The following is a 16,118-nucleotide window of genomic DNA, read 5'->3' as shown; positions in this document are numbered from 1 at the left end:
ACACATGAATGGAGAATGTGACGTCATTTGTCCTAGTAAGAATGCTATTTTAGATATCTGAAATGTTCATTTGTCCTAGTAAGAATGTTATTTTAGATATCTGAAATGTTCATTTGTCCTAGTAAGAATGTTATTTTAGATATCTGAAATGTTCATTTGTCCTAGTAAGAATGTTATTTTAGATATCGGAAATGTTCATTTGTCCTAGTAAGAATGTTATTTTAGATATCGGAAATGTTCATTTGTCCTAGTAAGAATGTTATGTTAGATATCTGAAATGTTCATTTTAACTACGAAGAATGTTATATCTGAAATGTTCATTTGTCCTAGTAAGAATGTTATTTTAGATATCGGAAATGTTCATTTGTCCTAGTAAGAATGTTATTTTAGATATCTGAAATGTTCATTTGTCCTAGTAAGAATGTCATTTTAGATATCTGAAATGTTCATTTGTCCTAGTAAGAATGTCATTTTAGATATCTGAAATGTTCATTTTAACTAGGAAGAATGTTATATCTGAAATGTTCATTTGTCCTAGTAAGAATGTTATATCTGAAATGTTCATTTGTCCCAGTAAGAATGTTATTTTAGATATCTGAAATGTTCATTTGTCCTAGTAAGAATGTTATTTTAGATATCTGAAATGTTCATTTGTCCTAGTAAGAATGTTATTTTAGATATCGGAAATGTTCATTTGTCCTAGTAAGAATGTTATTTTAGATATCTGAAATGTTCATTTGTCCTAGTAAGAATGTCATTTTAGATATCTGAAATGTTCATTTGTCCTAGTAAGAATGTCATTTTAGATATCTGAAATGTTCATTTTAACTAGGAAGAATGTTATATCTGAAATGTTCATTTGTCCTAGTAAGAATGTTATATCTGAAATGTTCATTTGTCCTAGTAAGAATGTCATTTTAGATATCTGAAATGTTCATTTTAACTAGGAAGAACTGAATTACTGATATCTGAAATACATATCCAAGTAAGCTAATAAATGTCAAAACTGCTTGCCATAGAATGTCTTTAATCACAATTGTCACTAGGAACACTGTAATTCTGAACAGGAAACAAGCAGTTCAGACGAGCAAGAAAATTATTCTAACTGGGAAGAATGCTTTAATGCTACCTAAAATAGAAATGTGGAGAGTCAGTTAGTCTTTTTTATGTCAAAATGGTGCCCCACCATTCTGTCTCAAGATAACTAAAATATGTTTGTAGATATCTGTAACTGCATTATTCCTAGACATACAGTCATGGACAAAATTGTTGGTACCCTTCGGTTAATGAAAGAAAATATCACAATGGTCACAGAAATAACTTGAATCTCAGAAAAGTAATAATAAATAAAAATTCTATGAAATTTAACCAATGAAAGTCAGACATTGCTTTTCAACCATGTTTCAACAGAATTATTTAAAAAAATAAACTCATGAAACAGGCCTGGACAAAAATGATGGTACCCCTACAAAAGACTGAAAATAATGTGACCAAAGGGACGTGTTAATCCAAGGTGTGTCCACTAATTAGCATTACAGGTGTCTATGATCTTGTAACCAGTCAATGGGCCTATATATAAGCTACAGGTAGTCACTGTGCTGTTTGGTGACATGGTGTGTACCACACTCAATATGGACCAGAGGAAGCAAAGGAAAGAGTTGTCTCAGGAGATTAGAAAGAAAATTATAGATAAGCATGTTAAAGGTAAAGGCTATAAGACCATCTCCAAGCAGCTTGATGTTCCTGTGACTACAGTTGCACATATTATTCAGAAATTTAAGATCCATGGGACTGTAGCCAACCTCCCTGGACGTGGCCGCAGGAGGAAAACTGATGACAAATCAAACAGACGGATAATACGAACGGTAACAAAAGAGCCCAGAAAAACTTTTAAAGAGAATAAAGGTCAACTTCAAGCTCAAGGAACATCAGTGTCAGATCGCACCATCCGTCGTCGTTTGAGCCAAAGTGGACTTAATGGGAGACGACCAAGGAGGACAGCATTGTTGAAAACAAATCATAAAAAAGCCAAACTACATGTTGACAAGCCACAAAGCTTCTGGGAGAATGTCCTATGGACAGATGAGACAAAAATGGAACTTTTTGCCAAGGCTCATCAGCTCTATGTTTACAGATGGAAAAATGAAGCATATGAAGAAAAGAACACCGTCCCTACTTTGAAACATGGAGGAGGCTCTGTTATGTTCTGGAGCTGCTTTGCTGCATCTGGTACAGGGTGTCTTGAATCTGTGCCGGTACAATGAAATCTCAAGACTATCAAGAGATTCTAGAGAGAAATGTGCTGGCCAGTGTCAGAAAGCTTGGTCTCAGTCGCAGGTTATGGGTCTTGCAACAGGACAATGACCCAAAACACAGCTAAAATCACCCAAGAATGGCTAAGAATGAAACATTGGACTATTCTAAAGTGGCCTTCTATGAGCCCTGACCTAAATCGTATTGAGCATCTTTGGGAGGAGCTGAAACATGCCGTCTGGAAAAGGCTTCCTTCAAACCTGAGACAACTGGAGCAGTTTGCTTATGAGGAGTGGACCAAAATACCTGCTGAGAGGTGCAGAAGTCTCACTGACTGTTACAGGAATTGTTTGATTGCAGTGATTGCCTCAAAAGGTTGTGCAACAAAATATTAAGTTAAGGGTACCATCATTTTTGTCCAGACCTGTTTCATGAGTTTATTTTTTTAAATAATTCTGTTGAAACATGGTTGAAAAGCAGTGCCTGATTTTCATTGGTTAAATTTCATAGAATTTTTATTTATTATTACTTTTGTCAGATTCAAGTTATTTCTGTGACCATTGTGATATTTTCTTTCATTAACCGAAGGGTACCAACAATTTTGTCCATGACTGTAATTATAATTGTAGATAGCTGAAATGTAATTTTAACAAGTCATATTAGCAGTAGTTGACATCTGTAATGACATTGTTACTATTTAAAAAATATTGTAGATGTTTGAAATGATTTTATAGCTATCTGAAATGTGTTTTTCATTTCTGATATCTGAAATGAAAATTATGACTAGAAACAATTGGATTCTGGATATCAGAAACTCACGTTTTTCCTAGTAAGAATACTGTTTCGGATATCCAGAATGTTTATTTTAGATAGGAGGAATGCCATTTAGGATAGCTGGAAGTAAAAACACAATACACATGAATGGAGAATGTGACGTCATTTGTCCTAGTAAGAATGTCATTTTAGATATCTGAAATGTTGATTTTGACTAGGAAGAATTGAATTAAAGATATCTGAAATGTCCATTTTGACTAGGAAGAATTGAAATACAGATATCTGAAATACATATCCCGTTTACCTAATAAATGTCAAAACGGCTTGCCATACCAGCCGGCCCACAGACCACCAGAGAGAACACACTGAGGGAAATGCAAAGGTATGTGTCAACTTGTTGAACTGCAAGTTTATTAATGCCCATTTGGCTCTATTTTTTTTTAAATATTGTGATTGATTTTAGTTTTTTTGTTGTTTTTTTCTCCCCATTTGTATATTTATTAATAAATTACTGAATGAATGTTAGGTCATTTCCAGCAATGTTTCAAAGAAGACAGAACAGAGGAAAGCGACCTTTTCCAGCACCAAGCGTTGTCATACCAGCAGCTCGCCATGTAGAGCTCAGTTTCTGTCTTTTGCCTGGTTCAACAACAAAAACTCCCAAAAATGAAATAAAGCTCCTTCAAGCTGGACTGGGAAGACGGACAATTGGCATAGCTGATAATGCTGATCATGAACAGGTAATTTTCTTGGTCTTAGATTCTTGGTGTCTGTTGACAGGAATTGGAAATTGCATCTCCTGGAATACCCTAGTGAGATCTTTGGACTTTATCAGACAGATCTTTGGATTATCACATTAGTCTTTATGTATTTTTTCTTAACCTAGATCACCAAAGCTCTTCATGGTGAATATCCCAAAATGAAGACCCTAACCGGAGGATGGCTTTTGTATAAATCTGCAGGTAACAACCATTTTAATTGTACTAGATGACTTATAAAGGAGACTAAATTTAAGTTTCGTAAAATTATACTGCAAAAATGCTTATATGAATGCAATGCATTGTAAAAAATATCTCAATTTGTAGTGTTGCTATCAAGCGGCAACCTCCGCTGGTAAAATGTGAAGCCTATGCGGATGTGCAAAAAAATTGCAGTTCCCCCTTCATCCGCTAGGGGCTGTCTCTTAGCTACAGGCAGCTCAGAGTTTGATGGGGTGTCAATCATCCACCCCACCTTCACAGCCTCCCTCTCAGCTCCACCTCTTTGCCCAATTTTGGATTTTCCTGGATTAACGAGACACTTGATGCTACTAAGATGGCGACGGTTGGAACGCCCAATGAGCTTCACTTTTGCTCTTCAGAAACCTATGGGTGACGTCACGGAGGCTCTGTCCATCTTTTATATACCATCTATGGTCGCTACCCAGATCGATGTTTCTAATTAATGCAATTTACAATATTGACTGCATGTTTACTGCTTTTGTGTGTTATGGGTTTAATTTTGTGTCTGTTTTCTACATCCAAGGTGGTAATGGACAGAGGAACTTGTCTGTTGTGGCTCAGGGATCGCAGGGCTACACGTCAAAGATGCTGAAGATGGCCACCAGCAATGGGAAGCACATGCTTTACATTGTTCCGCTCCAGGAAGAAATTGATACTACACCTCTTCCTCATGATGCTGCAGAGTTCAGGAAAATGCCCAAGTCCCAGTGCAAGAACTGTGGATTGAATATGCCTCTTCAACTACTTGTTAATCACATTGAAAGCTGTGGACAGGTAAGTTCACGGAGAAAAATATAGACCACTAAGTATGGCTGTAACATAACTATACTATGCAGTAAATGACCAGAAGGAAGGGATCTTGTATTTATACAACACCTTTCTAGTTAAATAAAGGACATATTAAAACATAGAAGTGTTTAAAATTAACTTATTTCTTATGCTGTTTCAGAAAAATGTTCTAATATGTGGTAATTTTTTAGACTTTACAAAAGGGTGTTTATACTATATTTGTATATGTAGTTGTGATTTGTGTATATGCTTGATAAAGACACTACAAAATGTACAAACCTTGTGGTAAACAGTACATGTTATGGAAAAGTTTTCACAAAATTGTCATTTTTCAGGAATCTGACTTTGATGACATCCCTGAACAGGCACCACACATAGAACCTGTTATTTCTACAGAAGTTCAAGTCCAGGTAAATTCATTCAAAATTTAATATTGGAATATATCTGCACATTCGTCTTTAATCAAATGAAAATCATTAATCACTTAATCCGGAAAAATAAAAGTGTGGGATCACTCCAGACTTCGCGTACCCTTCCTAGCACCAGTAGAAAGCTTGGTGCTGCAATGTATGTTTTGATAATTGAGATCATGTCCAGAAAGTAGCAGAACAACCTACATAGCAGGCAGGCTAGCATATACCAGGCTAGTGTATACCAGGTTAGCGTATGCCAACTGTTTTCCAACAGAGCTCAAAGGGATTGTAATCTTACATTTTAAAAAGTGTGCAATGTGGGTCCATCCTGCTGTCTATCAGCAGGGAGCATGGTTGTACGATACTGTGGAATTTAACCTGGGACTTGTAATTTTCTTATCCTAATTAAAATCATAATGTATAATTTTAATGTTTAACATGAAAAAATTTCAGCAAAATTCAGAAAGTTAAAATTCTGTGTACTACACTACCAGTCTGTTGACCAGTGAATGACCAGGTGGTATTTTTTTTGTAATATCAGAACTGTCTGTCATTATGGCTTTAAATATTTGTTGACTTCAGAACAAATAGGCCCGTGTTAAGGTAATATTTATAAACCTGGCGGTAAAGGAGATTTTAATGCAAAATAATTTTGGATTTGTGTCGTTCAAGGCTGGTGTTTTCCAGCCTTTACTTCACAGAATCCGTTATTGTGTTGATTTGTCTAACATATGAATCAACTCCACTTTGCATACTTCAAGTTATTAAAGAAGACTAATTTGAATTTTGGTTTTCTCCTCAGCCTTCCTGTCCTGTTTGTGGCAAGCAATTTTCCAGAGAGGCGTTAATGTTGCATGCCAGTACATGTGGTGAAAGGTAAGTTCATTTTACTGTACAAGTGGAAATAAACAGATCAAACACAGGTGATACACTTGCATGTGTTTTTTTTTTTTTTTACCTTATAAAGGGTTAAAACTGGATGACAATGGATCATCTATTCCATATTTTCATTTCTGTTTCTTTGCCTGGCAGCACACACACACACACACACACATATATATATATATATATATATATAATTTCATTTTTCAATATACCCAAACCATCTGAATCTCACCTTGTAAAATGTTTTAGTAGCTTTTGAATTTAGGATTTCACACAGATTTACTCATCCTAATCTTTCCCATCTTATGGGATCTTCTATATCTCGCATCTCTAATGTCCACTCTCATTTAATTAGTGTCAAAGTCTCCAATATGTGAGTGAATTGCTTTGATTACTTATTGAGCATGCACCACCACCTCGCTATCCAATACTCATTTAGCAATACATTTATATTTACTAATTGTTCTTTCCATTGTACTAAAGTGTAATGGAAGACTTTCCAACAACATCAAGGCCACAAGGTGGAGCTGCACTGAGCAGCGATGGAGACGACCTCAGTGCTGCAACATTGTGTGAAGTCACCTGCCATGAAGGTGCTCGATAAATAAGCTGGACATCTGGCTTACTAGCATCTGATTAAAATGTGTTTAAGATATTGTTTAATATCTTACAATATATTAATATATTAAAATGTACAAGAATTTGACATTTTGACTTAATATAAAATATCTAACAGGAATGTTGTTGTCTATTTGCAATTGTCTCCTGTATATTTCTTCAGTTGAACTTTGGAAAAATGTTAGTTCTCCCCAAGAAGCTGCTACACTGTTTAAAAAGTACCTAATGCGAGAAAAGGAGAACGAACCCTCGATCATGGCAAGCATTGACATCCGTGATGATCAAACTTCCCAAAGTCGTGACATCCTTGCCTTCTACAAAAGGCCAAAGATTGACTGGACCAGACCATTTCACTGTTTGTTACAAGGTAATACTTTTTGTGTTTTAAAGGTCCCATATTATACATTTTTTCAACAATTTTATATGGGTGTCAGAGGTCCAACAACAGTGTTTTCAAAGTGCATTACCCCAAATTCAGCCCTGGTCCTTAATTTCAGTTGTTCCAAAAGTGGCTCTAGTGAGCTCTACTGAGAGCAGGCTGTTTCTGTGTCTGAATCATTAAATGTTCATGAGTGGTGCCTGTCCACGCCCCTCTCTGGGAGAAGATCTGGGTTTTGCTGGTGCCCACTTTGTGATTTTAGAGGGTAAGCCCCAGGAATAAAAGGCAGTATCCACTACCAGATACAGTGGTCATTTTCCTTTGTGAGGAAAAAAGAGAAAGATCTAAGACTTGCCCGTTTAAGCACACATTCGCGAACAAGTGGAGCAAGCGAGAGAGGATACAGAATTTTCAAACTTTTTGGCATCATACACAGGCTATGAGGACACACATGAGCGTTAGAAAACCTTTAGAAAGTGAATTTTCCATAATATGGAACCTTTAACATTCTTGTAATTCATGTAATTATGAAATTAGCATAGCTGTGGCCTTTACTTAAATACTTTTTTTTTAATCAAATTAATTGTAAACTGTTGATCTTAAATTAAGTATCTAGTTGTGAATCTTGCGTTAAGGATAATGACTTTGTTTTCCTTTTTGTTTTTTCTCTGCTGCATATTATAGGTGACACAGCTGTTGGCATTGGTGTCCAAAGACATTTTCTCAGTTTAGCCATGCTAAAATTGCAGCATGGTTTTAACATAAACAGTGGTATGCTTCCATAAACTAACTTTCTTTCTTTCTTTCTTTCTTTCTTTCTTCCTTCCTTACTTACTTCTGTTTTCTGACACAATTGCAAATTCATGACTGTAACAGAACAGAATTATAGTGATCTATAAATGATGCATTTTTAAAAGTCTTTTATATTTTAAGAGCTGTTTGACTCCTGAAATTTGTAACGCCCAAACAGTTTATTTATTAGATTTTTTGCTATTTCACAGGTGTAGCTGACACAACCCTTCTTTTTGAGGGACAACAGGACCACCTTATCCCCTGTACATCTCGGATTTTGGTTGACAGTGACCTCTTTCTGGTGGCGGGAAGAATGATTGGGCATTCATTCCTGAACGATGGACCTCGTCTTCATGGGCTCAGTGATGCAATTGTTCACATGCTTCTGCATGCTAACAGAGATACTGTCACTGTAAACCTTGAAGATGTGCCAGATCTTGACATACGAACAACAATCCAAATAGTAAATGATACTGACTTATTGAAAGCCTTGGTCAGCGTTTCTCACATGACTGTTCATGGATGTTAGTTTAGTCCTCTCTTTTTGCTGGGACAATAAAACCCTGCAAATATGATCAAAATTAAGGCAAACATTTAAACTAGCAACTGTGATTTTTATTTATTTTTTTTTATTTTAATTAAGCTTGATGGAGACAAACCCCTGTCTGAGGAGCAGAAGAATGAAGTTAACACTCTTGCAATTTCCTGGGACTTGCCACCTGTTAACACAGAAAATCGTAAATGGCTGCTCCAACAGTTACTCCATCATGCGGTGAGATTTGTGCATTTCTTTCTTTTTCTAAACTTGGCATTAAATGACCCAAAGTCTCCATTAAAACTATTGTCAAATTCTTTAGGTGATTGGACGAACCATTAGGCAAACAAAGCAAATTAGGAAGGGACTGAAGGACACCAGACTGTGGAATCTGCTCCAAGACAGGCCTGAAACTGCTCCGATCATCTTCCCCCGGCATGCTGAAAGCATTCTCACTGTCCAGGTACAGCCCAGCCTTGACTGGGATCAGTGTCAATGTACACAAGTCCATGTTTAATTGAAGCAGATGTTTGTAAGTTCAGTATTTGTTAGGTTTGTAAAGAAATATGACATTGTTTCTGCATTTTCTTCCTTTTAAGGCAGTTCTCAGTCACATTGTTTGGCCAGGGGATGACAGTGATGATGATGATGATGATGCTCCCTACACACTGAGGGTCCAGAATGAGAGAGCAGGATTCTTGAGAACTTTTATTGAAACAGGCAAGTTTATTATTTAGTTTTAAGTTAAATTTGACATCATATTTATTATTATTATTATATCTTGCAGCCACTCCACTCCAGCTCAGCCAGCTGGTGAAGTTTTGGGTCGGGTGGGAAATCCCTACTGGCCAGATGAAAGTCGAGGTAGTCAAGGCAGACTATCTGTCGTCCTCCACATGCTTTGCTACATTGCGTGTTCCTGGGCACTTCCATGAGTACAGTGTCTTTTCCAAACATGTGGATAGCTGCATAGGAACTTATGCTACAGGTTTTGGCCTAATTTAAACCCTTTTGGTTCACAACATTGCCTATTGCATGGCTGCGTGGCTGTTTCCCATGCTAGTCCCCTGCCCATCCCCATTGTTGATCCAAATATGGCTCGTGTTACAAAAGGTTCAAGCTGAGTCAGTTTTGAAATGTTAAAAATAAGATTCAAGCCTACCATATCCTGAAGTTTGTCTTCAATCAAATGGTCTTTGGAAAAGATTTTTTGTTAAATCACTTGTTAATGCGTCTCTTCAGAGAATTACAGAGAACAGCATAACTCAAAATATTTAAAATGTGTTTTAAAATGACTGAAAATATGTTCAACATGTACACTGATTGGTTTAATATTAAAGCTGTTAGTGTTTTAAATGATTGGGTTGTCTTGGCTTTTATTGCATTTTCAGTTTTAATGCCATTTAATAATCAATATTTAGACTATTAACAGCTTTGCTTACAAGTATCAGTCACAATTTACCACACAGTTACACACTACCTATCCTGAGAAACTTGACAACACAAGTGATGGCGATCAGAGGTGGCAGCAAATGAGGAGACTTTTAAGTGTTAATAACTTTTTAATTTTTTAGGAGTATTATGATTCAACACTTTCTACATACTGGACAACAGAGCTGTAGATGTCTGCCCCAAAACAAGAAGACGGAGCCATGGGGTCGAACAGCTGACTCAGCATTTCCAACTGCTCAGGGTTAAGGGGCGACACCAGCTCTGGGATATGAATGCCAGCATGGTCCATGTCTGCAACATCTCCATCTAGAAACCTGGCCTGAAATGAAACACTGAGTAACTGTGGGCTTTGAAATGAATTTAAGAGAATAATTACATTAAAAGATGGCAAGCATGCATTTTTACTAAAATAAGAATTCTGTAAGCTTTCAATCTTACATCAAGATTTTCAGGAGGGCTGACTGGACTCTGAGTCTTCCCAATTTCCCAGAGCTGATTTGGGGTGTAGTTCTGCTCAGTCCGTAGCGAATGGTTGTTTCAACCCTCTGTGAATGCATCCAGATCTCCTTGGATACGGGGTAAAAACACATACTGTGCACAAAAAAGGTTTGTGCAGTTTGATGGATTCAGCAGTCCATCCTCCTCGAGGCCATGAAGGACATCGTAGTAGATGCTTGACACAACATTCCAAACATCCCGCCACAGCCGCTCAATCCTGGAAAAAGACATTTTACATATTTTGCAGAAACCTGTGTTTATTGAAAAACACAATTTAAGAATGCAAAGAAAAAGGGGGGTATAATAAACAAATGATATAGAAAAATAGAATTGAAAATGTGTAGAAATGGCATATCAGAAGTACTAAAATGAGGGAAAAAGTCAGAAGTACTTCTTTAATGATAGATTTTAAACTACAATTTCTTAATCTCCTGGAACAGAAATACAGTCATAGTTTCAATCAGTTATAAATTAACTGATTCATTCAAATGAGAAACTGCAACAATTATACAGCTCATGGATTTTCCATTGAGACAAACAAACCAATAAAGCCAGCAAATGCAACAGCTCACTTAAACTTTAAATAATTACCTTTGGTTGTGGACACTTTTTCCAGACATAAAGCTTCCTCTTCCACAGCCTCGAACATCAAACATGTATCGAGCAACGTCCACATTCTCAACTCCTTGATCTCCTCTCACAGTAATAACAGCCATAAAAACACACAAACGAAGAATCTTTCAAATATACTTAATAAAAAAAACTGTACAACCTAAAATTACAAAATGTTTTCTTTTTCTAAACTACTCATTTGTTTATGTAGCAGGAACTTATAGGATATAAATGTCTCTCATCAGAATGAGCTGAATGACATGTCCGGTAGAGGTGAGAGCACTCTCTAATGTAGGTCTAAAATGTTGTGCAGGTTTCCAGATGGGAGTGGGCTTACTGCAGCAGCTCAATGCCACCATTTTCCCGACAGGTCCACATCCATTTAGACAAAGCAGGTACGATAATGTGACAGTGAAGTTTGGCTTTATCTAGCCCAGGGATCTCAAACTCTGGTCGTCAAAGGTCATTGTCCTTCAGGGTTTAGATGTTTCCCTGCTCCAACACACCTGACTCTGACTAATGGTTCATTGTGCAGAACCTGACACTATTGGATCCATTTTATTTAAATCAGGTGTGTTGGAGTTAGAGATCCCTGCTTTGGCACTTTAATACATATCTGCTTGCACTGCTGTGAGAACCTCCCAGAGATACACGTGGACACCTCCATAACCTGACGGAATTATTCACTGACTGACGGAGAATACAGTTTGAGAGACTAAAGGCTTGTGTCTGAGTGAATGGTCAGCAGCAATAAAAACAAGCCAATGCGTCATCTTCTACAAGTATATTTGTAAATATGTGTCAAATATGTATGAAATCCTAATGCACCATTTTACCAATATTTGAAAGGTGACCAGGTGTTAAGTATACTAAAAATTTTTACTCATGGAAAATTAACATGGAAAACAGCACACTGTAAATGAAGTGAGTAGGAAATATGCAGCCCTAAGGCAATATGAATGAGTAACAATTATGAAGGTGTTAAATACAAAAAAGTTTGTTAAGTAAACACTTTCAAGTTGCATTTATCTTTGGCTCTAATGTGAATGGTAAAACACACACACACAAAAGTCAGCATCATACCGAGATGGACAGCCATAATTCTCTACAGCTTTAAGGAAGAACTCCAGAGCTGTAGATGCCTTGTTGTTGTTTGCTATGTTCAGGTACAGGATCTATGAGAACACATTTTGAATTTACAGACACTGAAGTTGGTTCCATGTTAAAACTGTTTCCATTCCTGCTTAAACTAAATTTCAGTGACTTGAAGAATAACAACAACTAAAGAAATGAAAGAGGACACAAACCTTTCTTGAAAAGCCATCAACACCACCAAACATTACAATCCCGTATCTGTACAGTTATAGACAAACACAGATAGACAGACAGAGGACTGTTAACATTGTAATCCATTTGGTATATGCACAGAGGTATACAGGACTGCATCAGTGCGTTCTAGATTTTGAGTTCTACTGTATATTAAGCTCACCTGATTAACTTGTGGTTCGTGTCGATGTGTATAAGAGACAGAGGACCAGGAACACTGTATGTCCTTCTGACAACGCAACCAAGATTTGCCATTCTCTCAAGTATTCCTACACTGTCTACCCGGTGCATGGAGTCCCATACTCTGGTCCACTGCACTCTGTGGCCCAGTGCCCTCAGACGTCCTTTCACTATTCTGTGACCTATAGGAAGACATATTTTAAATATCATGGCAGAACAATACATCTGAAATTTATGTAAATTGACAGTGCAGTGTTTAAGTCAAACAATATGACACACTTTTATTGAGACCAATTTCAACACTATTACATGGTGCAGCTTAGAAAAAGCCTTAACCCTTTGTCACTGTATTAAGAATAACGTGATTCAAAAAAAAACAGGAAAAGCTGTAACATCATGAACAAGTTAACTTCTCAAACTGACCCAGATTTCTTGATTGTTGCTTGATTGTTGATACCAAGCTGTCAAGCTCATCATCTGACACTGAGCTGTAGGTATCTCTTATTGAAAGACCCCATTCTCTCATTCTACGGTGGATCGTTTTCACTGACACGCCAAGAATCTTGGAGATACAAGACACAGAAAGGTCCATCTCAATTAGGTCTTGAAGATGGTCGTTAGAAATGCTCAGCCTGGGGCGTCCCCGTGCACTAGCTATCCTGTCGACTATAATAGCTGGCCGCCTCCTGTCCATTTCAGATTGAATGAGGGCAATAAGCTGTTCCAGACCTTCAAGTACCTATAAAAAAACAATCATATACGAAAAATAAATTTATTTAAAAATTCCTTAGCAATATATCCCTGTTACATAATGGATATTTGGATATAGAATAGAACAGAATAGAAATACTTTATTAATCCCTTCAGAGAGCCCTCAGGGAAATTTGGGAATATGGAATATTTGGGATATGGATGTTTACTGTATATTAATTTTTGTGAACAAAATGTTAGTAAAGAAACACATATTGTATATTACAAGTGGTACCACAATTAATTAAGTTCAGTTAACGCACCTATAGTGGAAAGTTTAGATGAGCTGAAAGGGAGAGTATCAGAGTCATTGCACTTGTAGTGATAAACTCCACATTGTCAAGGTCCAACGGCTGTTGCTGGCAAGCCTGTTCCAGTCTGTTTTGTAATTGTTCTAGGACCTGTTTTCCTAAATCCACCTGATAAATAGAAAATGCAGTTATTAATCTACTGATATAACGGGAAATATGTTGCATGCAGCTTGAACTGTACAAGTGCAATTACAAATTACACAGATATTAGTATATTCATGGTTTACTAGATATACAACAGTTTACTAAAAAAAAAAAAAAGATAAAACTGAGACCAGTATAATTTACATGTGCAAACAACTTGAATCAACTTACCAAGGAGTCAGAGGAGGCATCTATATTGGATAGAAACACACCAGATTCCTCTGGGTCTACAGTCACCTATGAAGCCAAACAATAAACAAGTGCATGTCTGTCCTGTGTAATGTATTCTGACAATGTAATACTTCCTCACAGGAGGAGCAGGAAGAGGATAATAAGGAGAAGCCTCTGTACTGGGATACATACAGACAGAGAAGATCTCTTTACTGTCTGAATTCCGCTTTCTGGGACACGATCCTGATCCTAATTATATGGTTTACCAATAGCTTGTTATCAAATTATACACAAACCCCGTAATGACCCTTTGACTGAAATAAAATTCCATAACCTGCAGAAAACGACCGTAGACGACTGGATTTAGTAATTGCTGATTTGTCAGCTAGCACATCGTGAGGCTAATATAAACCGGAAAAGCTGATCTTCATTTGAGAAAAAAAATATATTCTTAGCAATTCTTAACTAAGAAGAGACACAAGGACAACTTGTTTGGAGCGATACTAAAACAACTGAATGCTTCAATAAAGTTGTGACATAAAATACAAACTTTTATTCCAGCAATATTTAAAATTAGAACCCACCGGTGTAACAGACGTACTCGCGCCTCCGTCCATTGTTGAAACTCTACTCCCCTTTAAGAGTCTGCATCGGTGCGGAAGGACAGGAAGCCATCTGCGCTCTGATTGGACAGTTCGATTTGTCACCATCCAATCAGATAGAAGTGTAAAGATAGAGACATAATTCGCAACCGCAACTTCAGAGGCTCGCACGCAGTTTGGTGCTTTGCATCTATGAACAGGGTTTTCGCAAAAGAACTTTATTTTTCCCCCCACAAATACAAATCTTTTTTACAACCACCCAAACAACTTTTCTGCACATTTGCACACTTAATTTTACAGGCAGATTGTTTTTACAGGGTGACAAGCTTGATTTACAGACGCAAACTCTGAGATTATGTGCAAGCATTAATTTACGACTGCAAAATCTTTATGACTTAATATTGAGCCCATACAGCACACCTGAATCAGGTTAATGGCTCAACATGCTTTGGCAGAACTTTAAAAACAAGCTGCTGAAAAAAGCCATTCAAAGTGAATTAGGTGTGCTGGTGAAGGAAATCTCTTAAAACCTGCACAAGTTCAGCCTTGGAGGACTGGAGCTGGACAGCCCGGCAATGACGAAGCAGAACTTTCAGTCTGATGAAACTCACATTTACATGAAACTTGTGTGCTTCTAAATGATCTGTATAATAACTGATTTCTGGATAACAATTAGAAGAAGTTCATGGATGTGTGTTAATGTGATGTGCAATCCATTTCCTCTTACATGAACATCTTCATGAGCGTCTGAGTGCAGCTTCTATGAAATGTAGATGGACACATGTGGCATATTGTACAGTAAGAAGGGCAGCTCATCTGATAAGTTCTACATATTTGTGCTACTTTGTGAACGATGTGAAACAAGCTTCTTCTAGTGGCCGAGCAGGGCTCTATTTTTCTCCTGCATAAAAGCTGAAGCTTTGTTTCTGCGGGTCGTTGCACATGTAATGTGAAATGTTTGTTTCTGCTTGACTCTTCAGCTGTTAGACGGTTTTTCTCCCAACTTCTAGTCTCACATCAGAGTCCACAAATTTAGCATTAATGATGTTTTTGTTTTAGTCTTTCTGTTCAACAAAGGATGTTAAATGTTAACGTGATTATTTCTTTTACGGCAGTTTAGTGAGTTCTCCAGAGCCAGAAGCTTCAATAAAATGTTTCCTGTGGGACTATTTTTCATACCAGGAACCTGTATAAAAGAAATATCTTTCAATGTCAACATGGAGGTTTGAGCTTGGAGTCACACTTAGAGGCGAGATGAACCATGTGCTCGCCAGGGGACCACGACCACACCCAACCCCGAAAGATCAGGGAAAGGCAGGGAGGAGTCTGAGATCCAAGTCTGGCCCACAGAGCCAAGGTCAGCCAAAGCAGAGACGGCTGCGCACCAACCCAGCTCAGAGCAAAGGAAGCCCCCCTGGTCCCCTGGGCAGGGGGGCCGAGCAGAACAGGACAACGACGAGCATGCCGGTGGGCACCGGGTACCAGCACCCCGCTGGCCCAAGAGCCACCTATATCTCCCAGCAGAACCCCGTCCCTGTCCTCGTATGGAAACTTGGAAATCCCCAGGTCCCCAGTCAGCCACCAGGGCAGCACAACCTCGATGGGATGCCGAGGGCAACCAAGATCCCCCCCA

The 16,118-nt window shown here is 37.7% G+C and overlaps 2 protein-coding genes and 1 long non-coding RNA gene across 3 annotated transcripts; 2 read left to right on the top strand and 1 right to left on the bottom strand.

Moving 5' to 3' along the window:
- Positions 1-6,073: 6,073 nt before the first annotated feature.
- Positions 6,074-6,974, top strand: LOC121655434. Its single transcript, XR_006013197.1, has 3 exons — positions 6,074-6,106; positions 6,599-6,708; positions 6,897-6,974. It is a non-coding gene; the product is annotated as an uncharacterized LOC121655434 (long non-coding RNA).
- Positions 6,975-7,775: 801 nt separating this feature from the next.
- On the top strand, positions 7,776-9,412 carry LOC121648670. The gene is made up of 6 exons (XM_041998933.1): positions 7,776-7,883; positions 8,114-8,367; positions 8,548-8,676; positions 8,762-8,902; positions 9,039-9,159; positions 9,405-9,412. Exons 1-6 carry the CDS (start codon positions 7,847-7,849, stop codon positions 9,410-9,412), a joined length of 690 nt encoding a protein of 229 aa, XP_041854867.1. The 5' UTR covers positions 7,776-7,846.
- A 2,272-nt stretch (positions 9,413-11,684) lies between these two features.
- LOC121648663 lies at positions 11,685-14,483 on the bottom strand. The gene is made up of 8 exons (XM_041998919.1): positions 14,468-14,483; positions 13,884-13,949; positions 13,521-13,676; positions 12,931-13,246; positions 12,491-12,689; positions 12,309-12,354; positions 12,085-12,176; positions 11,685-11,691 (listed from the first exon to the last, which is right to left on the bottom strand). Exons 4-8 carry the CDS (start codon positions 13,199-13,201, stop codon positions 11,685-11,687), a joined length of 615 nt encoding a protein of 204 aa, XP_041854853.1. The 5' UTR covers positions 13,202-13,246; positions 13,521-13,676; positions 13,884-13,949; positions 14,468-14,483.
- Between the last annotated feature and the right edge of the window lie 1,635 nt (positions 14,484-16,118).

The sequence above is a fragment of the Melanotaenia boesemani genome, chromosome 2 (genome assembly GCF_017639745.1).
Source record: "Melanotaenia boesemani isolate fMelBoe1 chromosome 2, fMelBoe1.pri, whole genome shotgun sequence".
NCBI lineage: Eukaryota > Metazoa > Chordata > Actinopteri > Atheriniformes > Melanotaeniidae > Melanotaenia > Melanotaenia boesemani.
This window is presented reverse-complemented; position numbering and strand designations above follow the sequence as displayed.